General features: G+C 39.6%; 2 protein-coding genes across 4 annotated transcripts in view; one reads left to right on the top strand and one right to left on the bottom strand.

The window, feature by feature from the left end:
- ANKMY2 (ankyrin repeat and MYND domain containing 2) lies at nucleotides 1-23,015 on the bottom strand. Its single transcript, XM_083822848.1, has 10 exons — nucleotides 22,782-23,015; nucleotides 20,501-20,565; nucleotides 12,801-12,939; nucleotides 10,533-10,631; nucleotides 8,467-8,627; nucleotides 7,407-7,621; nucleotides 6,773-6,908; nucleotides 3,748-3,876; nucleotides 3,171-3,312; nucleotides 1-1,568 (listed from the first exon to the last, which is right to left on the bottom strand). Exons 1-10 carry the CDS (start codon nucleotides 22,846-22,848, stop codon nucleotides 1,345-1,347), a joined length of 1,377 nt encoding a protein of 458 aa, XP_083678974.1. The 5' UTR covers nucleotides 22,849-23,015; the 3' UTR covers nucleotides 1-1,344.
- Nucleotides 22,544-26,711, top strand: part of BZW2 (basic leucine zipper and W2 domains 2) — a 58,430-nt gene continuing 54,262 nt past the window's right edge. Inside the window, exon 1 of one of the 3 annotated variants that reach the window (XM_083822850.1) lies at nucleotides 22,544-22,675. The gene's annotated coding sequence lies outside the window, so the exon portion shown is untranslated. Of the gene's footprint in view, nucleotides 22,676-23,161; nucleotides 23,361-24,853; nucleotides 24,936-26,711 lie in introns of those variants that run through there. The other 2 variants (XM_083822849.1, XM_083822851.1) reach the window with 2 other exon arrangements.

The raw sequence follows: 26,711 nt of genomic DNA, 5'->3' as shown, positions 1-26,711 counted from the left end.
TTTTGAAAACCTTCCCTTTATTCTTCACATTTTATTCATTTAATCAGTGAAATTAAAACACTCTTGGATCGTACAAAAGATACATTCCCTGCATTTATGTATCCTCACTCTTACAAGTTGAAGAATAATAAACAAAAACTTTCAATATATTAAATAGTAAAAAATTAATAGCATTTTTCCTCTGTATGGAGGGTGGTCCTTATTCTTCTACGTTGAAGGATATTGCCATGTTCAAAACATCAGTTATTCATCCAACAATTGTAGGATATCAAACTCTACCATCCTTCTTATGCAGCAAGTAGTGCTTTAGGTTGTGGCATTCCCTTTAATTTCATAGGAAACAGCAGCTAATCTGAGTGAAAACAGCAAAGTTAAGGGATGCTATTTTCAAGATATGCCATTTAGTTGAAAGCCTAAGTGAAATCACAATTGTATCAATGAATACATGAACTTTCCCATTTAATTCATTCTGACCAGGTTTAGCATGTGCAATATTAAACATCTTTTATGTTTATAAAATAATTCATGAATATCCCAGTGTGCTCAAAGGCATCTTCACCTGAAAGCTGGGATTTAGAAACTATTATTTGTGAGAGTCAAAATATTTAAAATCCTTCTGGTCTTCCCTTCATTAGGCTTTGATAAACTTGGACTATATTTGAGCAAATAAATAATGAAGTCAATTCTCTTGAAACACACATTTCACAGTAAGTTTGAGATATCTGGAACAGCAGTTATCATTTAATAAAGTTGCCACAAAATAGACACTATTGTTGTGCATTCACTAGTCAAAAATATTTACAATAATGTCATGAAAAGTTGAGAATTCAGATGAGTATCTTTAGAAACTTAAATGATACTGAATTCTTTCAAATAAAGCTTCCTAAAGCAGTGTAAAAAAGCAATTTAACAGTTGGCTTCCCAATGTTTTAACTGCAGTTCTGTGTTCTTGCAGAAAAAAAATATTTGAACTACAAATAAAATAGATTTCATGTTCTGAAAACAAGAATAATCCAAAACACTTTTTTATTTAAACTAAGTGGCTGATTGACCACAGATACTCATAGATTTTACTATGGTTACTGTTGGTACACATACAGATGGATCTATGCCACTAGTTTTTATCATATTTTTTTGTTATTATTATTTTCATTCTACAACAGATCCTAAAGACAAACTAGCCAGTATTCCATCTCAGTGTGAACAGAGATATGCTTTCATGGGGAGTCTTGCATAGGCCATGCTGTAAGAACTCAGACATGGTCAGCAAAAAAAAATCTGACCCTTAGGGTACAGGGACTTCGCCAGAATGCTTAGTCCCTTCCTTCCCTTCCTACCCTCCTCTTATTCCTCAGAATCTTGCATTTTTTGAACATCAACTGCAGCTAAGCTAGTCTCACTTTCCAGTGGACTGCCAGGATTCAGGGCTAGTGCCTCAGACTCTTTGGCAAGTTCGGCTTCTTCTGTTCGGTCAGTAGCATGATTTGGATCCACTTCTTTGGTAGCATCTGGACCAGGAGCTGACTGTTCTTCATCTGTGGTACTAGACTCTCCTAGTTGCACTTCATCTAGACAAAAGAGAAAAGCCATCATCAGTAGACACAGAACTCATCTGCTAGCAAACCATTTTTATTCCAGAAGAATAAATGCTAGGAACCTTTGCATTAAAGAAGTGATTAATTTAACCAAGATTCATCAAAAAAGATGTAAGACATGAGAGTTCTGCCTAAGTCACTATAAGATTATTCTGAAACTAACTCTACACAAAGCTCTCATTAATTTCTTTACATTAATCTACAATTGCCCCAGTTCCTTTTCATACATAGAGGAGCAGAGGAAGACTGCTGTTATTTTTAACTTTTAATTCAAACATGCTTTACTGACGCTACAGTTTGCTTTTCAAAGAATGGCTGCAGGATGATTAAACATAGAATACAGGTGTTCTGTAAAAAAAAAAAGGTATTTATGTGATTGTGTAGGAAGCTTTTTTTGCACGTAACAGACTGAAGAAATTCCTGCTAATGAACAGTTGACCACAATGAACGCCAGTTGAAATGAGTCATCCCAAATTTTATAACCTGACTGCATGGAAAGGAGTCAGCTAGTAAAACTTTAATTTTTAAGCAATTTTTTTCAGAGAAAAAACACTTTAACTTGATGCCCTGATTCTGCTAAGTGGGGGATCACATGCTAACACTTATGAAAAGAAAGAGGGGAAAGCCTAGTTGGGGGCCCTTCAGAAGGCATCTTCAGAAGTAATTTCCCTTGGTTTCTTATTCTGTTATGACTGATAGCCAGTTGAACACACTGTCCTCACAACCCACAACATTGCCAAAACGTACCATGGTCCCATTGGGCTATGGAGCTAACAACTTCCTTAGTCTATGCTTCAGCCTGTGCTTTCTTAACACTCACCCTTGTGCAGTAGACACTACTAAACTCTTGTTTTTACTTGTAGTTACAGCTGTGGATTTTTTTCTTTTTATCCTTTTTGCTGTTATATAGGATTTGTAAGGGGTTTTGTAAGGGGGATTAGTAGCTTTCTGAACTGAAACTACTGTTGATATGAAGACATTTGATACACCACCATCACAAGGGGACTTGAAGCTAGGATGAGTTCACTGTTTTGTGAAGAACAGATAATCTGATAAGGTCTGTAGTGTGTTAACCATGTGTCTAAAAATTAGTTTAAATTAGATAAAATTAATTAATTAGTTTAAAAATAGTTAAAATTAAAATGTAGGTACTGCAGTATTAACGTTATAAAAAAAGTTAGCCTCCCCTTTTAGAACGGGAGGGAGAGGAGCCATCTACCAAGACCCTGTCTCTAAGGAGCTTGTCCCTATTACCTCCAACGAAAAGCAGAGTGTCATGAAACTTCATTATTTTGTTTTAAAATTTGGATTTTGAAATAGTGTAGTGTAATTCAGAATGCCTCAGTTGTAGAAACCTGTGTAACTCTAGCACCAAAACCCAGGTATTAGAAAGTACACAGCATTTGTAAACGGAAGGACTTGAATTCCAACAACTGCCATGTTTATGTTGTTACATTATAACAAAGACATTTCTTTTAACTTCAGCTGTTACAGATTTTTAAGACCTGTTACTGTTGTTCCTTATGTTACAGTTCATGTTGCATTAGTTTCAGCAAGCAAACCATAGATCCTAACCTTTCTTTTGCTTTTTTTCTTGTTTCCTTTTTTCTTTGGCAGCTTCTAGTTCTTGTTTCTCGTGAATTTCCTTCAGGGTCTTGCAGACTTTTCTGTGGGTAAACCAGTGTATTTTCTGGCAGTTCTGGTCGCAGTACAGCACCTGAAAGTTATCAGATCTATCAATTCATCTTCCTGTATTATAAAAATACACAAAAGCCTTACATTTTTTAGAAAGATTTTACTTGAGGCACTATGTATAGTACTTAATGGTATTTTTTTAAGCAATTTGTAAGGTCATAAAGCAATTCTAACCTATATAAAACTCTAGAAGAGTAGTTTGTTTTGCTTAACTCTGAATATACAGAAATTTTATTCTTTCTTAATCCTTAAACATATACACTTGGAAATCCAAGTACGCCTACTTGGAACTGCAGCCATCTCTCCTAGAAGTAGATGACTTGTACATTTGCAGTGCAGGCGTACATGTGATTGATTCCTCATAAGCTTACATGGTAAATAGTCAAACATTCAAAATCCTCATCACCTCAACGGCACTAACTTGTGTGATACCTTATAACTACTTATGGATTCTTACCATTTTACATACTGAACATCTTTTGTCTGCTCCCTTTTCCCCACAAGTTGTACAGAATTCAGCATCCACAAAACCCACTTGGCCAGTAATAGCTTGTGTAAGTACAGAAAATGCTGTAGGATCAGAACCCTGAAATAAAGAAGGGGTAATGAGAACAAAATAAATTGTAAAACACAGGAAATACCACAGTTATCCTGTAGGTTTCAGTTAAAAAAAAATAAAAGTCAACGAGAAAAGGGGCAATAGAAGAGAAAAACAAAAAAAAGTAATTCAAGTTTCCAAGTGGCCAGCTTAGTCTCACAGAAGATGCTGTAGCAGCAAGAATACAAAACAAAATCACAAAACTTCAAGTAACATTAACAATTTAGCATGTATACAGCTACATCCGTTTTTGTATATAAAGTTAACTTAGACCTTAGCTTCTGTGGAAGGGAAGATAAAAATTACCATTTTTTTTTTATTCTGCAAAAAGGAGACGGATTTGAAGGTAACTAGCTCTCAGCTTTTTAGCACATGCTTACATTTTGAAGAATCAATGGCTGCACAGAATGCTCCCTTATCCTGTGCCCTTGTTTTGAATCAATACAAGAAGCATGGTGCAATGAAACTAAAATTTGAAGGCAAAGATAACAGGACTTTTTAATAACTGCATATTGTGGGATTATTCAAGAAGCTCATTATAAAGAATGAGATTTACCCCCCTTCCTTAACTGATGAATACCGATAATTATAAAAGCTATTTTGGAGGGAAGTGTTATTAATGCAGGGCAAATATTTGGATAATGTAGAAGGCACCACCTAAGACATAAGCAGTCATTAAGTATGTGAGTAGTCCTAAATAACACTGTTAGTTTCACGTAGAACAGACAAATTTAAATGTAACAAATACATAGAACACAAAGCACCTGTGTTAGTCTGTATATTCAAACAACTGCTATTTTTCTGTGCAGACAAGGTAGATAATTTGAAGTGTAACTATTCCCCACTGATGCTGCTGCATTTGGAAAATAGATTCCTTTCTCTTCAGAGAAGAGAGTAAGCTTTACTTTTAATGCTCTGTATCATCCTTGAAGATTTATTAATTGCATAAGGTTCCTAAATTAGAAGGCTAGACCTCCAAATGAAGCACTCAGTCACATTAAAACACGGAGACAAAGTTCAGAGGCTTTAAAATATGATTTTTGTACCCGTTGAGGTTCACAAATATATTACTACTAACGGACAGCTTTGCTTTCTTCTTTTCCACCTGAAATAACTCCTGAAACGTGCTGCATGTACATCTATTCCTGTACTACTTCAACTATTTTACTTTTGTGCCATCTGTTCTTTGTGCCATTCTTCTATGGGAATATCCCATAGCTTTTGTTGTTGTATCATGGATGCCCCTGTAACGTATCTGTTGGATGAATTAATGAACTGTTATTAACTATAAATAACAAATATTACTATATTTATTCTTAATACTATTAAGAACTCAGTGGTCTTTTCACAGGCACCCGCTTGTAGATCCCATGCAGCAGGTTTTTGCAAATTAGTCTCTGTGCTGGTGTGCAGGCATTTTTTGTAAAAATGTGTTTTATTTGGCGCTGGTGTACTGTTGTGCTCAGTGTACTCAGACTACAGACCAAACGGTCAGAACTTGGAATTTTCAAAACAATTATTTGCTTACTATTATTTATATATTATTTATTATTATTTGCAGTATCTTTCCCATGCAATACAAGCAGTAAGATTGAGTATATTTTACTGGTAACCATAAACTAAGTTATTTTGGGCAATAATGTAAATAGAGGAAAAAAATGTCAAGTTGCTCCAGCTCTGTGTAAATCCTTAAATAGTTGGACCACCATGGAATATGCAGGGCCCTAACTACTAGACAGCCCAAATCCAAGTAATTGCAAAGGTTGAGGACTTCCAGGAAATTAAAAATTTATAGCATCTTCTCCTTTCCAGTTCTGTAAAATGGACAAAAATACAGTGTAACAAAGCAGATGTCTTTAAAGGGAGAAGGCAGTAAAGACTGCAAGCTCTTCTAAGAAGAGAGACAGGAAGGAATATGTTTACTCTATGGCAGCTCTTAATGCATCATGAAGGCTTACGTTTTCATACTGTGTTTATTTTTCTGGCTTAGGCAAACAGTAGGGATCGCATTAAACCTCAGGACATTTTCATTCACTGGAGCCACTTAGGCTGGAGGCTATTTTTAATTCACTCGGCGTAATCCAAGTATGTCACAAAACTGTGCCATTTCCCCAGTGTTAGTGTTTGTAACATCCAGCTCAGACACCAGAGAGTACATAGGTTTTTTAAAAAGAATAACAACTTTTGTGTGTAAGATTTATTATGAACTAACGAGAAGTACTATAATGAAGTGTGTTAGCAAAGATGTATGAGGAAAGCTGAAGTTAGATATTTTACTTGTAATTATGATTTCCTAATTCAGATACACATTGTACTGTGCATATGACATCATCTTGTCTCTCCCTGTGATACAGGGAGCTTCACAGAATGATTTTCCCTTTTCTGCCATCATATATTATCAACTTCTCACATTCACTGGAAATAATGAATGTATTAAGCTTAGGAAATGATTCAATCTGGAAGTCCATTTAGACCCTGGGAAGAAGAAAAAAGTTTCATCTCTATCTGAATCTACAATTTGTAAAACCACATTGGAAAAGAAAAACTGGATGGACATCCCGGAGTAGGAAAAGCAAGCTCTGCCACAGAAACAAACTGTTTCAATTTCCTTTAAAAACTGAGGCATTTAAGCATTCAGTATTGGCACAGGGAAGAAAACAAAACAAACAAACAAAAAAAACCACACTACTAGGTTGAAATATTTTACAGTACTCTCTTGCAAAATGTAAAATGAATTTCCAGTTTACCAGAGAACTCAGGGACATCCAAAAACTTTGCTTAGCATAAAACACTGAAGAAGCTAATAAAGAGAAAGATGGCTTAGTTTAAACTTAATTTACTATTGAAGTTATTAGAAAATATTTTCTTGATAGAAAAAACTTACTAGTTCAACAGGAGCAATACTTCTCACAAGCTGCTGGAGCAATGTAGCTTCACAGTAAGGAAACTTTCGGATACTTTCTCGAATTAGCTTCTCTTGATATACAGGGAAACCATCTTTATCTCTCCCCTTCAAGAGACTAAATTTTTTAAAAACAAAGTCAAATAAGAAATCATACAGTTCAAGAACAAACACAGTATGCTGTACTCTGTCTTCATTCCATCCTATTCCATATCTCAATTAATAGAGAAGAATTATAATTCAAAATAATTCTGAAACTTTGAACTCTGAAGTGTTTACAATGCAAATGAAATTACTTGTATTCTAATGCATGAGTGTTATGAAATACAAAACTCAGTGTATGCTCTAAAACCAGTAATTAATAATTCAGCCACCCAGTGAAAAATAATCAGCTACAGACGGACTAGTATCTATGTGAGAGTGAAGTAGCAAAATGCTTTGTTGGGGTTAAAACAAAATAAACAGTGAAGAATGCACTGGGATTATTTCAAAATTGATTTGTCAGAGGCTTTACCTAAACTAACCCAACTATTCCTATTATTACAGTTGTCTTTTTCTGATATCTGTAACCCTAGCTCATATGCATACCTTCAGACCTTTGTGTAGAAATACTTACCTTTTGATGAATCCATCTAGTTTATCGTCTCGCTCTTTTAGGAACGTAACGCATTTCTGGAAGATGCAACTGATGTAGTGCATTTTCATAGCAAGTACTTCATTCATATCTTTCTGCTTCATACATTTCTCACAGATTAGATCCAGAACCCTGTAACATTTCTGCAGTGCTTCTACTTCGGCCAACAGAGGGTTCTCTTTTACTAGCAACACAATCTATGAGAAAGATTGAAGAAGATGTAATCCAGTTCAGAGATAGTATTTCTATAAACTTACTCATTAGCATTAAAGGTTAGATAGGGAGTTTCTAATGTTCCTGTACTTCCATCTTATGCTCTCTTCTTCTGTCAGTGTCATTATTTACTATTATTTAGTATACTGTAATATACAGTTCCCATACAAGAAGCTTCCAAAATTAATACTGGTATTAAAAAAAATATAAGAAACAGAGCTACTTGAAGAATTACAACTATTTTAAAAGAAACACTTACAGAAACTACTACACAATGTCCTAAAATGTATTTCCTTTTGAACACCTAAAATAAACTGGACCTGTACAATTTAAGTGGTTTCATGGAACACATCAACCTCACATAAACTTTATTTTCAGCAAATATACTGGCAAGTAAAAATAAATGTCTCTTGCATATACGTTCAGAAACAACAGCAAATGTTACTATGGTTAACCAATGATTAAGGTAGGAAGATACATGCTGAGACAAGCACTGACAGAATAATGAGAATTGTTTTATGTTTTCACTTTGAGTAAGGCTAGGAAAAAATAAATCCAGAAAAGAAATAATTTTTTGTTTTGTTAAAAATATGAATCTCTCCACTTAAAGGTATTAGTTCAAGGTTCTAACTTATCTGAACACTCAAATAGTTTCAGTTTTTGAGTCATGTCTAGACATTAGGCCTGATTCTTCTTCATTTTTAGAAGCATCTGAGTTAGTAGATAATGCTTTTGATCTCAACTGGATTCATGGAAGAGCTGAATGCTTTTTGACATTAAAAAACAGTTCCCATGCCAATGAACACATACAATCCACATGTTACTTCACCTTAACAGGATGCATGTTAGTAGTAGTAATAATTTTATGGAGAGGCCCAGCCAACTTTACTGGCAGTTTTGGTTCTTTATCTAAGCCTTGTTGTTTAGTATAGTAGTCCAGCCTTTCACGTGGAAAAAAGTTGTTGATGATGGTCACACAATCATGCTGACCTAAAAGCACACAAGAAATAAAAATCACCAACAGAATGTAATCATAACTAAAAAACACCAAAACACCCTGAAACCTAATACGAGCAACACAGATGAGGATTACCCACAAAAGAGCTAAGCTTGATATGCTTTACACTGGTAACAGGCAGGTCTTGTTTTTTCCTCTTTATAGCATGATTTACTAACTTCAAGAAGAAAATGACTTCATGAAATTTCATTTCAAGAACTCCATCCCCATCATGCATCCTTTCTCCCTGTTAGGCCAAAACTGAAAGAATAGGTATTTCTCCCCAGAGTTATTTATTATGTTCAGAATCAAGCCATAAAGACGGTATTTTTGACTCTGATGTGCAACTATACTAGTAGCACCATATCGGTGTTAAAGTTTCTTAAGGGAAGTTGCATTTTGCAACTCCATGTTGCATTTTCAAAAGTTAATGACATTTGCATTCAAACTTCTTACAAGTTCTCAGATCCCAAACACACAGTAGTGTATTAATCTAAATAACAGAACATGCTTAGTATTTGCCAAAAAAAAAAAGGGGGGGGGGGGGACTATGATGAAAGGAAGAGCACGAGAGAAGTTGCGCCCCCTCCTTGTTTTCTCCATCTGACAAAATGATGGATTACTTGGCTGAAGCGAAAGTAACATTTAGCTTCTCTAGTTCAGGGCCACATTCTTTAAATTGACTGATTTATCTTGGCATTAACCCAATTTATCATCAGCGGAAGACAAGGCCAATCAAATTCCAGCATTTAAAACCCTCCACTGTTTTTGAAGAGACTGTTAAAAGCTAATAGAGCACAGGGTAAGACAATGACAGGAGAAGAAGAATCCTCACTTCCCACACAAAGACAGATGAATTGATTGGACAGAGTAAAAAGGAAGTGATTCCACTGTTCAGACTTGTGCAGCGTAGCATATCTCAGTACGTTTGAAAATATTTACTCTGGTGATATGATGATTTTAAACAAGAATTCTCCAAAATTATGTTGAAGATGCCACTAATCATTCACTAATAACACAATTCAACATCCCATTCCAAAACACTCTCCAAATCCTAAGTGTAATTAATAGGAGTGGACTTCTTCAGCATGTTATGTGGATAGTTAAGGATTTGCTGCTTGAAACTCAAGTGAGTAATATCAATCTTTTCCTCTTTAAAAGAAGAGGAAATATGATTGAAGTTGAAAGTGCACTAACTCACTATTAAAGGAAGTAAATCTAAACGGCAAGGTAGGGTTTTGAATCCAGAACAACTAATGGACTTGCAGGAAAGTTCTCAGACATTTAAAGAAGATGAAAAGGCTGCATTAAAATGAAAATAGACCCCCATTTTTGGTTGCTGGGGGTGCACTCTAATGACAAATCTTTTCTTATTCTAGTCGAGTTTAGGTCAGTAAGTACTGACCTATCTCAGAACAGGTCCTGAGAGTTCCCCCTCTCACACGTGCAGAGGGAGAAGGGCAGGAGATGACTAACCATTGCAGTACAGCATGCTGGTGCCAAAGCTCAGATGAGAGCTCCTGATTTGTAGTGCTGTGTTTTTCCTTCCTACAGCGGAAGCTCCAGTTACACACTTCGCACTGCAAGAGCACATACGTGCACTTCAGAGACCTCAAATATTACAAGCTTCCTCTTACTATCTGCAAAATAACGACATTGCATAAATTTGCACGCTTGGAGAACAGCAACACCTATTCTTATAGATATCATCACTTGTGCATTTAAGAAACAACCATGGAAATAAAACACAAATGGACTCTGTTACAGGATGAAATGTGAAGAAAAAGAACTGTGTCAGTTCAGAACAGGTTATTAAACAATGTTTCGCCAATAAAAACCATCAAAACCTAACGTTTTACTTTAAGGATTTAGGAAATGATATTACACCTTAACCTTACCCACAAAAGCAGCCATCTGAGCTGCTGTCCTTCCCACAGAGTTGACAACATCAGTCTCTGCTCCAGCCTCTAACATCATCCAGGTGATTTCTTTGTTTCCTGAATTTGGGAGAAGATATGGGGAATTAGAGAGAATAAATCAGAACTTGTAATTCTTCATATTATAGAAGAACAAGGAGTGAACTTCTTACTAAAACCTAATATGATTAACAGTGAGGAAAAATAATAATATTAAGAACATTACTTTAAGAGTGAGCTAAAAGAAACACAGTGCTGCCTCCTTATTTACAGTCCCAAAGCATTACATCAAAGTGAAAACTGAATTAATGCAGGCTAAAATCCTGCCCTTCGTAATGTACATTAAGTTTCCCAGGGAGCTGATGGGAGTCATATGCCTCTAACTATCCTAGCGCTTGGTCCCCCTGGGTAGCAGTACAGAAGCAAATTCTACTAATCCGGTTTGGCAGTTCAACTACAACGCTTGCTATTCTAAGAATAAAAAACAAACTCAGTACTATTATGTAGCAGGAGCATAGAGAAGAGAACAGATTGTTCCTTTCTCCACACTGGGAACTGGGTGTTCAGACTGGGCTAAATACCAAATAAACTGAAGCTAAAATTTGATGGGAAGATTATATGACTTAAATGGTGCCCTTCAGAGGCTACTAAGGGCACTCGTCACTACTTGTGCTGGTTCCGTTTTCAAAGGTACTCTTTATCAGTTTTTGTGTGCATGCTAATTGGAAAAAAATATATTAAAAAAGAAGGGGGTGGTGGGTAGAATTTAAGGTTTCTGATTTAAAAACAAAGGCAATGCATCAGTAGTACTCGTGTACCTTTTGTGCTCACAAATAACAGACCTTAAAGTCAACACTCAGAAGCATTCAAAGCCAGATGGCAGGTTAAAATCACAGCTGGGAGAAAATGGTAAAAGTACAGCAATTTCCATAAAGATGCAGGCATTTTAACAGCCTCTGACAGTTTGTTCCTATCTATTTGCTGCAGCTCCGGTATTACTCAGTGCCATAAAATGCTGAAATTTCCCAAATCTTTTTACGAAAGTCTTAGCAGAAAAGCAGTCTGATATGCCAGTTAAGAGTTCATGTACACACATGCCTTTTTAAAAAAATATACAAAGAAAGAAAGCAGAATTTAAACTACCTGATATGGAACCTTACATCTTCCCAAAACAGAAAGTTATAGGGAAGTAAGTGTCCTAATAAAATAACTTAGCATTCCCAAATGTAATCCTTTCCCTAGAAGGAACAATGTCTTTATGCAATGCCTTTTCTTCACTCAAGAATATAATTGTTCCTTTCATCAGGGAAAAAGAAGAGCAAGAGGAAAGTTACAAAGCACCACACACACACACACATATAAAAGAGGAGAACAAAAATAATGTAAGGAGAAACATTTTTAAAGCTTACTAAATAAATTTGTAAAAGCCCACAACATAGTTGCAAAAATAATGTAGCAGAGAGGCAAAATTTGAAAAATATTGGATTGACGTGACAAACTTCAAATATTACTACAAGCTAGTGGTACGAAGTCCTAAAAAAGTATGGTGCAGCATCATTTTCAGTGTAACAGTATGATTAAACAGAACGAATCCCACTGCAAAAGAAAACTGTCACTTGAGAAAACTCCCCCTCTACTCAGCCGTGGTGAGGCCACATAGAGAGTACTATGTCCAGTTCTGGGCTCTCCTGTACAACAAAGACATGAAGCTCCTGGAGAGAGTCCAGGGAAGGGCTACTAAAATGATTAAGAGACTGGAGCATTTCTCATATGAAAAAAGGCTGTGGGAGCTGGACCTGTTCAGCCTGGAGCAGAGAGGGCTCAGGGGGAATCTGATCAATGTGTGTGAGTTTCTCATGCGAAGGTGTCAAGAGGATCAGACCAGACTCTTTTCAGTGACAAGAGGCAATGGGCACGAAGTGAAATGCGGGAATTCCAGCTGAACATAAGGAAAAACTGCTTTACTGCGAGGGTGCCAGAGCACTGGCACAGGTCACCCAGAGAAGCTGTGAAGTCTCCTTCCTTAGAGATATTCAAAAGCTGCCTGGATGTGATCCCGTACAACGTGCTCTAGAGAACCCTGCCTGGGTGTGGGGGGGTTGGACTAGCTGATCTCCAAAGGTCCCTTCCAATCGCAACCATTCTGTGCTAGAAAGGTGTGAACACTTTCCTTTAGATTATTAATTTATGGCAAACTGTACATGTCAATGCCATAAAAAAATCAGTGAGATAAATTTAGTCAGAAGTTACCTGAAAGCCCAGCGAACATCAAGGCAGTGTACCCATGCTCGTGTTCATTGCAGTTCACATCAGCTCCGTGGCGCAAGAGCAGCCTGCACATGTCCACTTTCCCTTTGTAGGCTGCATGCATTAGAGGGGTCATGCCATGCTGAAAAGAGGAAGAAGCATACGAGAATTAGTTGCATCTCTGTCTTCATGCCACAGACAATTTTCACTTGTTCACACGTATTCAGTGTACCTGCCAAAGCCTCGTGTAATATTTAAGCTAGGAAGAACAAAAAAAGCTCACAAAATCGTGATGTAAAAACATGGTTACTAACATGCAGTATATTTTCTATTTTCCATGGTGTCAGTGTTTTCTGCTGTGTTATATATCTGAAAACAGACCAGTCTTGAAAAAAAGAAAAACATTTTCCACGAATGAGTCATTAACACTAACGTCGTATACAGAAGACCAAAGACAACTAATGCTCATCACAGCAGGAAAAGCTTGTTTTTAGAAAATTTGTCAGGTTCCTCAAGTTGTTATTTCTCCCTTGCATTACATGCTAAGTAACAAGAAAATTAGAAATAGGCTCTTATTGCAAAAAAGATTTGCAGTTTCTGAAACTCACCTTGTTTAGTCACACTTACTGATAATTTTACTGTCCTCCTCTCTCCCATTTATCCATCCTTTCGGTATTGTGTTTGTGATCTCACTCCAGTCAGAGCTCTAAATGCCCTTGTAAAGCTATCCAGCTCTAACCAGATGGTAACAACCATACATTCTCAAACCTTGCCTTTTGATAAACTGCACCAGTGTGAAAAAGGCTTACCTTCAGCAAGGGAGGCTCTCAGAGTCGCACTGCTGTAATTACAAACGTGAACCTGGGCAAGCCCTAGGGGCAATTTTCAGAACCCTGGTGAACTGTTAATACACGCTTTCTCCCTCTCAAAGGGCAGGGAGAAGCACAGTTATTTTTGAGCAAATTGCATGACATTCGGTTCTGAGATTTTGATACACTTTTTCCAATATACTGTTCATTTCCACTTAACATCAAGTCAGGATTCGAGCTATCAGCCAAGACACAGTAATTGCCTAAAAACATTCTCCAGCACTGAGTACATGGGAATGTGATTTAGTCTGTCCCAGGTGGAAATTAAAATAGCATTTTCTTACCTTTTTTGCAGGTTAGGGATATGTGCATGAATACACTCATGTAGAACATCACTGCAGCTCTATAAATACAGGGTAATGTGATCTTCTGAAATAATCTACTTGTCAGTTTGAGCCTTAATATATTTTTTGCTTCCATTTATAATACAAAACCTAAGGTTACATTTATCGGTATCATTTAAAAAAATAATCTTAAAGGTGAAAGAAATTGGGCAAGTTAATATTGTAACATTTTTTAAGTATAATTTCATTACTCCCTATCCTAACTGAAAACATTGAAAAATAATTTCTTGATGCACTATACTTTTAGCAACCTGATACACTTTTACACATTGCAATATAACCTGCTATTAAAGAAACAGAAGATCTGAAGAGAAGTTCATGAAATGAGTTTGTGACTGTTTTTGCTAGGTTTCATTTGTGGTCCTGTAAAAGAAAGGCATTCCTTCCTACTATACATAATACATTACATAGACAGTAATTTTTAGAGGCCAGTCCCAGTTTGAAGCCATATTGTAGAAACTCCTCCCTTAGTAGCACAGGAAAGTATCTCTGTAATGTGATGCAACTTCAGGAAGGTTTTTGATTGGAGAAAGAACTTTAAGAAAACAAGGACCTTAATTTTGGTTATATATAGAATGAGGCGTTTCAATTTAAAAATCTGTCTGAAGATCGTAGGACAAAGGAAAGGTATTTTCTTTTGTACTCTCCTCCTTCTGGGAAACTTTCAGGAAAGCCTTTGATTAAATTTTGAAAGCATCAAGCTGTGGTGTGGATCAAAAAACATACCAAGCAAAAACATGTGGAGAGATGTTATAAAACTGTATTTAAGGTCACACTAACATCAGCCTTTTACATTCACAGCAAACTAAAAAGGGACAGGATAAACACAAGCTCATCTGGAAAAGCTTGGTATCTTCTATTATGCTCCTATGCAGAAGCTGAAGTGGCTGTAAATGTGATTCACAGGTTGAATATCTAAGATGGGTCCAGAAACAGTCTGTTTTCTGACATGACATTTGGTTTGTCAATGCACCATACTTAAAAGACTAAGCTGGCAGTTTATTAAGCATAGAGATGAAAGGAATTAATTTATTCTCCCATAATGGAATATATGATGAAGCAGCAGTTTTCTAGCAGCTACTATGAAACCTTCTTCTGTCCAAAAATCCATTCTTCTAAATTCATTCCCTTGGGGAAAAAAAAGTGACTCTTCCCCAGTTTCGTTTGCTTTGTAGGGATGCCACACGGATTCTAAGGAGGAAAATTATCATCTCCTGTCTTCTGCAGGGCTGTAGGCATTCCCTGTATGCCTGACTCTGCCATGAGGATTGAGTTTGCAGAGCCTCTAGAAATTGCTTGGCATCTCCCTGACCCAGTTCTTCAGCTAATCCACCACCAAGGACCCCCAGACAAACAGGGGCTGTGCCTTACGCCACACCAGCCCAGCTCTGTTGCACACTGCCACACCCAGTTCCCGATGCTGAAAACATAGCAGAAGTAGACGAGGAAGATGAGATTTCAAGAGCTATTGCTGCCATGGTGGCAGAAATGAAGAAAAAAATACACACCATGTGTTCAGTAGGCTGAATCGCCTCAGAAGGGAAGAAAAGGACACAGTGGGAGGCAGGAGGGGCAGGTGAGCAGCAGAACCAGGGAAGGCTTGGACTCCACTGCTAGAAGTCAGGGCAGAAGAAAGCAGATCAGTATTTCTCTTCTGCACCTGGGAGCTTCTACATCAAGGTGTGCTTCCACAGGATTAACAAAGCCAAGTTTATAAAGATCAAACTGTAAAAACAACCTTCTGTCTTCGAGGAACTATAGAGTAAGTTTTCAACAATGCTCTTTCTCAACCTTCATTAACTGGAGGAACTGGGGGAAAAGAGGAAATGCCAGGGAGCAGGAAGTGGGATAAACCAAAAGAAAAAAAGAATACACATATACCAGTGACCTGTATTTGGCAGAAAAGCTGACAAGCTTGTGTGGCCAAACACTCCTGCTGAGTATGTAAGAACACAACACAGGCATACTTAAGTCATTGTTTTGTGGGTAACACTAATGATTTACTATCACAAACTGAAGCAGCCACACGACCTGTGATACTCAAGAGGAAAAAGGAATCAAAGTAGTACTAACACTCCCAGTGTTTTACACCTCTCACGCTCACTTCATTTGTCTTACACCACAGCCATGAAAACTTGGCCACAACGTGGCACACGTGGGCTGGATCACACCAGAACGGTTCCCTTCGCAGGTTCTCAGGCAAACCACAGCAATGCACGTGGGAAAACTAGCCACCTAGCTAGAGTTCAAGTCAAAGGTGATTTACACTGAAAAAAAAAAGGGAAAAACCTTGGCCAAAAATTTGCTGTACACACTTATATGCTTCCACTGCTAAAGAAACCACCTCTCCCCTTCCCAGTTCATTTTGCATTGAGGAAGCCACCCCTACATTACCACGGACAAAGTGTGTTATTTTATTCTTTAGATTCAGACAGTCCAGTTCATTCAGGAAATCACAATTTAAACGCACTGGCTGAAGGTTTGGCTTTTATTTGAGACAATATTTGAGAAGCTACTAGAAAGGAGACAAATGACACAGGAAGAACAGGTGCCACAAGGAACACATAGATACTACTGAGGAATGTCTTCAAAATCAACTCCTTAAAATAAAAAAAGAAAAGCATTATTAAAGTTAGAACAACTTACTAGGACTAGTTCAGCCAAATGTTTGGATCTGAATTGTAAAAATGCATCTAACTTAAAAGAAATGGTACTGAATGCTGCTAGTCTAGTGTCCTGGTTTTGGCAGGTAGGTAGGTACATGACTGGAATCTTCACTGGACGAAAGCATTCAGAAACTCCAGCCTTAAAGCTTTTGAATAAGATTGCCCTTACCTACTTAAGGTTGCTGCAAGAACGTAATTAATAGATATATTAATAAAAAAGTTGTCTAGAGTTAAGTAGGAACTAATTCTAATATGAAACACTCTTCAGTGAGTACAGATCTCCTCGTTACATTCCTCCTCCTTTATAGCCAGTCATCCTGCTGAGCTGCTGTCTTCATGTAGGTAATACATTAAATTTGACTGATGATTTGTTTAACTGTAGTGATGAAAAATTACATTCTACATCAATGTCCTGAACTGAAGTCAGGGAATTCTTAAAAATGTTGAATTTTCTTTGGTTTGTGGATTTTGAAGTACTACGCAAAAATATCGAAGGACAGACATGCACTAATAGGCAGGCTGCTGCTGTAATTTCAACAAATTTTTAAATTCTGCTAATTAGCAAATAGATGGGGACTGTTTTTAAAAGACATATTTTATATTATAGAATGAACAGCTGAATTACCAAACTAGAAAAAAAAAATAATGCTGCCAATGCCAAGTGAAAGTTCTACATGTGATAAGATTATGAACCTGGAAATTATTTTAAATAGGGAAAAATTGTGAAGTCTTTTAAGGTTAAACCTTTCTGCTTAATCTGCATAAATCAATTATCAGGAAAACATGGTATTGTAGTATTACAGTGCTCCTTCATAACCTTAACTACCAACATGACTGGAGGTAACTTCCATATCTAGAAGCCCAATCTGCTTCTTCTAGATTGTATTTCTGTAGTTATCTTAGTCCCACTCGGCAAATTGATGGAGTTAAAGTCAGCAAATTGCCAACATGAAATAAGCAATGTTTACAAGCTCTGTACTTCTAGGGGAAAGAAGACTCCTGAACATTTTCTTCCACACCGCATTTCTAAATTAGCAACCTCTCCACCTAAAAATAGGATAAGAATGAATAAGCAGTGTGTATTTAAGTATAATTGTGGGTGGGTTTTATTGTTGTTTTGTGTTTTGTTTTTTTTTTTTGCACCTGTTTCCATTGCCCTTTTGTTTATTATCTGAGTATAAATGCCTCTTAGATATAAGCTGACAGAATCAAACAGCTAAAAACTTAAAAACTTAAACTTATGGATGAAGAGCTATGTATGTCTTTGTTTTCATAGGGAAAATATTTAGGCTTACTTAATGTCCTTTTCTGCAACTACCTAAATCCACAAAAAAAAGTAATAGAACAACAACAAAAATGATTTGGTGAGAAAGAATGCTGGGGAAAAAACAGGGCTGTATCTGCTGGATACCTGCACCAATCTGGAAGACTGGCACCTGCAAAGCTAATTTGAATAAAGGGGTCCTGTGCTACTTCTAAGTGACCTACTGCTTCCAGTGCAGTACTGCAGATAGCAGGAGGTAAAGGATGAGCAAGTCCTGGACACATGAGCAGTAGAAGCAGATAGGCTTAGAGTCTAGCCTTTTAAAACTATCTAATTTTTAAATATCTGTAACAGCCACAGAAGCAATGCTGCAATACTGTATCCAGCTTATGCCTACACTCTTGAAGGAAGAAGCTGAAACAACTGGAAAGGATTTGGAAAAGAGCCATGAGTATAGCTCAATTACTAGAAAAAAATAACTTTAGGTATAATAGTTAAAAGTCGATGTACTTGCAAGGTACTACAAAGCAACTTCGTCCTGTCTAAAGATACATAGAGAAAAGATTGCTGATTGTCATTAGATTTTAACCTAGAGGAAAGTGGACCTAAGCAGTTAGAACATAAGGCTAGAAACATTCAAAACAGAAATTAATGGGACATTGTCTTATGTATTGATATTTTAAGTCAGGAAGTGCAATATGTAACAGCCTTCTACTAGATGTGGATTCTCCAGCACACAAAATTATTAAACTGTGATTGTATATTTGCTGTACCACAAATAGAATAGAGAATTGCATTAAAACCATGCTCATTCTGTTGACTCTCTTGTGTTAAAAAAAACAGCTTTAAGAAAAGGAAATTGATTCTTAGTTCCCTCCCCTTTCAGTCTCTAAGCCTTTGATTTTGTTAGCATTCTGTTTTCTCATTTCTTAAATTAATAGAATTTAATAAAATAAGTAACAGTAGTAATAAAAGTGAATTTCAAAATAAACAGCTAAGGCAGTTGAGGAAAAAAAAAAAAGAGACCTGATGCATTCAAAGCAGTCTCCAGTTCTGGCAGCCTTGGATAACAGACACAGCTAATGTTTAACTGTTGTTTCATACACTATATATGTACAAATATTAGAATAACACATTAGAATTTTTCTATTATGAAATATTTTGCCTCTAAAAGTTGACATGAGATGACCTCTGGATTAAAAATTTTAAATCTGAACCCTTTTCGGTTCAACATGTATCACTACGTACCACTCTTGGGAGAGGGGAGGATGCCAGAAGTCCATCACATGAACTATTTAAATATACCCAAAGCACATATGGCTCAGTCAGATGTGAACACTAGACAAGTATTGTTAATAGTGTTTCTTCTCTAACAATAGCTTAAGGCATAACTCACCTATGCTGTCTATTAATAAACCATATCCTCTCAGCAGTAATGTTGCACTAATACTGCATCATGGGTACAGTCATTTCAGGTCCTCCAGTACAACAAAGACATGGACAAACTGCAGCAAGTTAAGCAGGGTAAGACTGGGACATGGTGGGAGCACTCAGGTTGGGGGCTGGAGCATTTGTGCAGTGAAGAGAGGCTGAGGGAACTGGGTTTCATCAGCTGGAGGATAGATGGCTTTGTGGGGACCCAGAAGCAGCCTGCCGGTGCCTACAGGGAAGTTCCTGGGAAGACAGAGCCCGACTCTGCGGTTATGGCGGTGGGAGGGCAAGAGACAACAAGCTTAAGTTCTGAGGTCCTTTCTAGACTGAATTTCCTAGTGATCCTATGACCTGATAAAACTGGGAAAAACACAAATTGATACAAAGTACTTAATCAAGAACATATACAAGCCACTGGCTATTTAAATTAATAAATTACACATTGATCTAACATGCATACTGGGCAATTACAGTTTTGCTCCCATGTTACACTTTAACATTGTATGCTTTTGTAAAGAGAAACATTGTAAAGAGAAAATGAAGAGGAAATAAACATGAACCTCATACAAGAGTCTTTTCTCCAACAACTTCCTCCCATCTTCATGTAACACAAAGAACTGTGTCTTCTACATGGCTATCACATCTGTCTCCACAAAAGACAGCATTTTTCACTTTTGACCTAGCTGCTCACTCACTCTCTCTGTTTATGGTTCTGCAAAAGGTGATGTGGTACACGCCTGAGGGGTGAAAAATGGGGACAGGTATTCTTTGTTCATGCTGCCTGCTGCTAGATAAACAGATGGACTGCAGTTTGGCGGAGGTGACAAGAAGCCAGGGAGCATCCCCACATATCCTGCTGCAGTGTTCAACTTACCTTGCAGACACCAAAGTTCATTCAGAAATATGAGAGGGAATACAAACCGTGTACTACCTTATATAACATTAAACTTCCTTAAAGAAACTAAGAGCTCTTCAAAGGTTCTTTATTCAGCTGCAGGCTGGAAACTTCTTCAAAAGAATTCTGATTTCCAAGAGTCTGTACAGCAATGTTATTTAACACCAAGCAGGCCTTTGAACCTAGTATTTTCATTGCTAAACCCAGTATAATGCTTGTACAGTTGTGTCGTACCTCATCCAAGCAATTGACACGGACATTCTTGCTGCCCAGTAGCCTTCCAGCCTCTTCGGTGTTTCCTTTAATTAAAAAGAGACACAGAGAGAAAAGGGGATGAGAAAAAGGAATGAAGAATTAAGGGGGAAAAAGAGCACAACTGACTAGAATAAAAATCTTTGCAGATTAACAAGTCAACCATACCTAGCAAAGAAGCACAGGAACAAACTGCCTTCTGCTCTAGAAGCTAAAAGCCAAGAAGTCACAACATCAAAGAGTAGACTGAGAGCATGCAGCATAAGTAAGCATTCATTTCTTCTGAAGTATCTGATCTACACACACACACGAGCATTGACACTAATATGTCTCTTCATAAACCGCATCAGAACAACTCTGAATGAGTAAAATTATATTGAGTATTTTAACACATTCTGTACTTCTAGAGCACCATATGTGTATAAGAGCTACCTAGATTCTCACAGAAGGAAGTTTGCTACAGGAATCTCCTCAGTTAGGCCACAGATGTAAGAATCATTTAAAGCCCACTGACATAACTGAAGGGACCTTTGATGCAACTTCATTCAAACAAATCAAAACAAAAGAACATCGACTCTTAATTCATAGAATTTAATTTATTGCCAATTAACAGAAAGTTCTGATCACCAATTCAATCACAAGCAAAGCTCTTTTAACAGCGGCCTGCTTAAATAAGGATAAACATTATAATCCCTCATTTAACGAGGGTCTTCACATTTTTCTTCATGCATCACAAAGAGGTACTCTTTCAGCAATTTTCCAGCAAAGCAGCTTTTGCAATTTCAGTTTGGGCTCATGTTGTTGCCCCCCAAAAGATTACAAACACCAGAAATGATTTTCTTTCATGAAGTTTTGGTATGGTATGTATACAGGAAGCATAAACTTTCCTTGTATCTGGAAATTAATTGTCCCAGGGAAGAGGGCCAATAACCTGGGTCAGCTCACACAGCTGATGATAACGCTGTAAATACAATGACCAATGGTCAGGGCACCGTCAACTAGCCTGCTCACCCAAATAATTTTTTTCTAAACACACAAGAAGCTTCTTAGGACCTGGTGCAGTTTTCATAACGTCTCAGCAAAATAACAAAGTGTTAGAAACAGCAAATCCTCAAGACATGACTGTCAAAGTAAACTTTAATGCAAGAAAAGCAAAGAAAAATTGCATTTACGAGTTCAGAGTTCTGCATGACAAACCACCGAAGGATTTCCAAACAAGGCACTAAATTTTGGCAGAAGTCAAGCTTTCAGAGTTGGCTAGCTCTCAGAAGTTGGAGCCAAGCAGCTCATAATGCTGTGTGATAGGAGGACAAGAGGCAACAGGCAGAATTTGAAGGAAAGAGAGGATCATACCAGATGTAGCAAAACCCAACATTTTCACTATGGGCCCAGTAAGGCACCTGAAGAGGTTGCCCAGAGAGGCTTTGCAGTCTCCATCCTTGGAGGTTTTCAAGGCCTGATCAGACAAAGCCCTGAGCAACCTTGTTAGGCCTCACAGCTGACCTGTTTTGAGCAGGAGGCTGGACTAGAGACCTCCTGAGGGCCCTTCCAACCAGGATTACCCTGTAATTCTAATTATAAGCATAAGGTAAATTAGAGGCATTTCCAAGAGTAAGGTCTGAAACTGCTTAAAGCGAGCCAGACTGACTCTGAGGCACAGCAAGTTCATCACTGACTGGCCCATGTTTATGTCTGACACAGAGAAACGGGTGAATATAATTGAGACTGAAACCCCAAAACGATAAATAACATTTCCTATTGGTTAAAACTCACTCAAAACCACATACAGAAGTGCACGGAGCACATCAGCTGGATTTTGTTCACCTCCAACTAACAAATACCACTCACAGCTTTCAACACACAGGTCAGAAAGCATTTAGGCAGGGCTGCGAGGATCACTATGCAACACCATGAAATCCAGCAAGAAGCACAGGAATCCCCCAACCCCTAACACGCACATAACGCGACGCGGGGAAGCTGACAAACCGTACAAAACACAAGGTAACGCGTCAGGAATGCCAGGCGCGGGGGGAAGCCCGAGCCCTGTTAGTTGAGGAACGCCGTGCCTGCAAGGACACCCTGCTGCGGCGGCGGCACACGGGGAGCGACGTGACAGGCTCGGGGCCCGGATTATCCCCAGCAAAACCTCCCTGTCAGGTAAATGGCAGCGCAAATCCCCTCAGCGGCGCTGGGCCTCCCGCCGGGAAGGGAAGGAGGGGTGCAGGCAGCCCCTTCCCCACGGGAGGGAGCGACCGCGGCCCACCTGTGGCGATGACCCGCAGCAGTTCCTTCTCCTCGGGGCTCAGCTCGCCCCGCCGGGGGGGCGCCATGGCGGCCGCTCGCCTCCCTCAGGGCAGCGCCGCGCTCGGGGCCCAGCCCGGCCCCCCCGCCCCGCTCGTAATGGCGGCTCCACCCCGCTGGCGGCCGGGCGGGACGCCACACTGCTCTCGTCGCCTGGGGGGGGAGGACCGGCAGCGGCTTTCACCCGCCGTGCCCTCATCCCGGTGCGGCCGGAGCGAGGAGCCCGTTCCTCTTTTATCACACCCTAACAAGCGGATCGGCGCGGTTTGCGCTGTGTTTCAGCCATTTTCCCCCTCCTTCCCTCGCATCTCTCTGCCCTCTCCCCCGCTCGCCGCAGTGGCGCGGCCGGGCGGAGGGGCGGCGCCGAGCCGCCCGTGTGTCAATGTGCCCGGCCTGCGCGCCTCCATTGTCTGCCGCCGCCGACAGCACCGCGAGCGCTGCTGCCGCTGCTGCCCCTGCTGCCACTGCTGCCACTGCTACCGCCGGCCGCCCGCCCGCCCTGCCCTGCCCTGCCCTGCCGCAGCGCGCAACCACCCGACAGGTGCGGGGCGGGGAGGCGCGGGGCAGCGGGCGGCGGCCGTGGCGGGGCAGCGGGCCTTTCCCCGGCCTCCGCCGGTGCCTCGTGGGGGTTTGGGGTTTATTTTCTTTTTATTTTTTTTCGCGGGTAGAGTTAAAGCAGCCGGGTGAAGACCCGGTAGGGCACGGCACCGCGTGCCGGAGGGGGGTAGCGGGCTTTGGGGCGTGGGGAAGCCCGGCCCCGCGCCCGCTGCTGGCACCTTTCTAAAATTAAACCCGCGGCGCGGAGGGAGCCGTGGGGCACGTCCAACTTTCCGATCCCCGGCCGGGCCGAGGGGCACGGCACGGGTTTGTCCTCCGGGACCTGTGGCGGTGTGTGCCGGGGCGGGGAGCAGAGCCCCAAAACCCGGTGCTGAGCGAGGGGTCACCCCGCAGCTGCCCCCGTCCTGCTCCCCGGGTGCGTCCCCTGGCTGCTAGGGCACCTCGTGTGCCTGTAACCGGTGGCTGAAGGCACAGCCTCACCAGGCGACCGCCAGCACTTGCCGGTCGCCCCACGGCTGCTGCTGGCTGGGGTCTCTCAACCACGGCTCCCCGGCGGCGTTCCCCATGTGCCTGAGCCCCGGGAAGGCATGGGGGTACCCGGCGGGGCGCCGCCTGGCCGCAGGCGAACGCGCTTTGTGAGCCTGAGCCTGGCTTTACAACTACCTGGGTACACGGCCAAAGCGTAACTCAATTTTATTTTAACAAAATGGTTGAGTTCTGTATGTTTTCCTGCTTTTAAAAGCCGTGGGACTATCATCCAATTTTATTTCAATCAACAAGTGCAAATAAGTGAGACTGCTACGTTGGGGCTCTAGATTATAGCCGGTTCCCTCAACTTCTTTTCGTGGGGGGCCAAAAACACCTCGAAGGAAACGCTCCGAGGACAGAAGTGCTTTTTGTACGCTAGCCCTGAAAGATATGCCTGTTTGTGCTAGGAGAAGGCTGTCACTGGCTCAGCCATGAAGGCTGAATTTAGGGGTTTAAATAGTCTTTTGTCAGTTCACTGCAGGGGGTGAATTTTACCCGCTGCAAACAAATTTTGTGATATTATAGTATGCTGATAATCTCTGTGACACGGTTAAGTAACAAGAGCCTACAAGATTCCTTTCATATTCTAAAATATCCTGTCAGACATTCAATGTACAAAAATATGCACGTTGCGTTTTTTTTTTTTAAATGTGGCAGTGTCAGTACTGTCATCGCACCCTTGTTCACTGAGTAAATTGGCAAATTAAATTTTTCCTTGGCAGCCTCACTGCAGCTCGTTTAGTGGCTAAGGCTACGGGAGTGCTCCATCTAAAAGAGAAACAGAATACTTTTAAAATAATGCTTTGAAATGTTTCTTGCTCTTACCTAGCAAAGGCTTCTATGTGACCTTCAGTACAGTAGTGAGCGGACATTTCGCAATCTTCTGTTTATCCTTCCTGTGTCCTGATGAGGTAACGAAGTGCTGTTGCCTCCATTTTATGTATAGAATCTGAAGCATGGGGACATCAAATGACTCTTCCACGGTGGCGTAGGAAGTCTGTGTGAGGGCAGGGAACTGGAACCTGAAAGCGTAGGTTCTGAACTCTTGTGTCTTACCCCTTAATGCATTTTCCTTTATCTACTGTGTCATTTTTTTACATACGTTTAAGTTGTGGGTATTGTGTAGTGATTAATAATGTAAGCGTTGGGCATTACAGAGGGAGAAGGAAATGTTTTTTAAGTTTCAGGTGATAAGTATCACATATGGGAATTTCCCATATTTCCTCGTCAGGTTATGTGTATGTCTGGTGCTTTTGATTTCTGAAGCAGGCACAAATGGTGACATGTTTACTCCCTCCAGTTTGCTGCAGTTGTGTTCATGGGAAAGTATGATGGCTGTTGTAATGAATGCACAGGTGATTCTAAACACCTGATTTTTTTTCTACAGCTGTCAATAGCAAGATTGATGCAAGAAAATAACCGGGATTTTTGAAATTTAATAACGTTTGCTTTTGGTGTGCAGTAAGTTTTTTGGGGACTAAATCTAGGGTAGAAGAGACTGTCCTATTTCTTGGACAATGCACTGTGAAACTTGGGTCTTTGGATGTGAAAGAGAGGAAAAAGAGATGTTGAACTGGTTTCACTGGTTTCAAGCTGTTTTCTCCTTCCCTATCAAGTGACTATCCTTCACTTGTGTCTTGGTGGCTTGCTTGAATCGTGGTGATTGTACTCTGCTGCTCTGCTGTTGGTGTCACAGCTCAAAGGTCCAGTAGCCTCTTTCTGTGCCAGATGATCAGAAACTTGGTCAGACCTGCTACGTTTTCACCTAAGGAAAAATAAAAGAACAGGCCAAACAAGTATTTCCATGGCATACTCTCCGAGCTTCCATCCCACTGGCTCACAGCTAGGCACTTCCTGAACGCAGGATGGTATCTTGGTGCTTACCTTTGAGCTTGATAACCTGCCGTGTTGTTATGGGTTCTTTTTTGGAATTTAGGTAAACTTTGCCTCTGCAGCATCCTGTGGTTATAACTTTCACAGCTGCATGAAAAATTATCTCCTTTTATTTGTTATTGAACCTACTACTTAATGGCTTCTTTTGCTCTTTTTCCTCCTTTTTTTTTTTTTTTTAAATCCCCTGCCCTAGTTCCTCTTTTGAGAGTCAATGAAAAACTGTTCCCTGTTCATCTCTGACAGGCACCTAAAGCTTGATAGTCCTGTATCATCCCCCACCATTGTCTTTCTGCCACGCTGACATTTTAAGTCTATTTAGACATTCCTGTGTAAAAGCCATTTCCTATGGTTCTCAAGTGATTTTTTTTTAAATGGTTCTGCCTTCTGCATGGCCTGTGCTGTGGGGAGTCTCCTTTAGTTAGAGCCGAGCCTTTGAAACAGACCTTTGCTGGATTCTGGACCTACTGACTCCAATCCTGATAGTTACATCCTGGCCAAAGGAAGGAGTGTCTAACAGGATTACTCATTTGGATCAATTCAAGTTCACGCAAGTTCAAGTTAGTTGTTTTTTTTTTTAATTGCTAGAAACATCTAATTTTTTTCCCTCTCTAAATAGCCTGTGGATAGGTTACATTTTTTCCTCCTCCCTGTTGATTGGCATTGTATAACTCTGACTTCCTTAAGTATTTTTGTTTCATTGTAAACACTTTTTTCTTTTTAGATTTCTTCTGTATTTGCATCTCAAGACAGCTGCTGAATCCGTGGTCTGATCTATCAACATTGCTAAGTCTTATTTTGAACCAAAAGCAGATTATTAAAATACCTCAAAAAAAAAAAAAAAAAACCAACCTGAAAGTAGCTATGTGCAGGAGTGAATGATACGTGTTCAAATGCAAAAGATACATCTTTGAAT

This window comes from Anser anser (genome assembly GCF_964211835.1).
Source record: "Anser anser genome assembly, chromosome: 2".
Taxonomy (NCBI): Eukaryota; Metazoa; Chordata; class Aves; order Anseriformes; family Anatidae; genus Anser; species Anser anser.
Note: the sequence above shows the minus strand (reverse complement) of the source record. Positions and strands in the feature narration are given on the sequence as shown.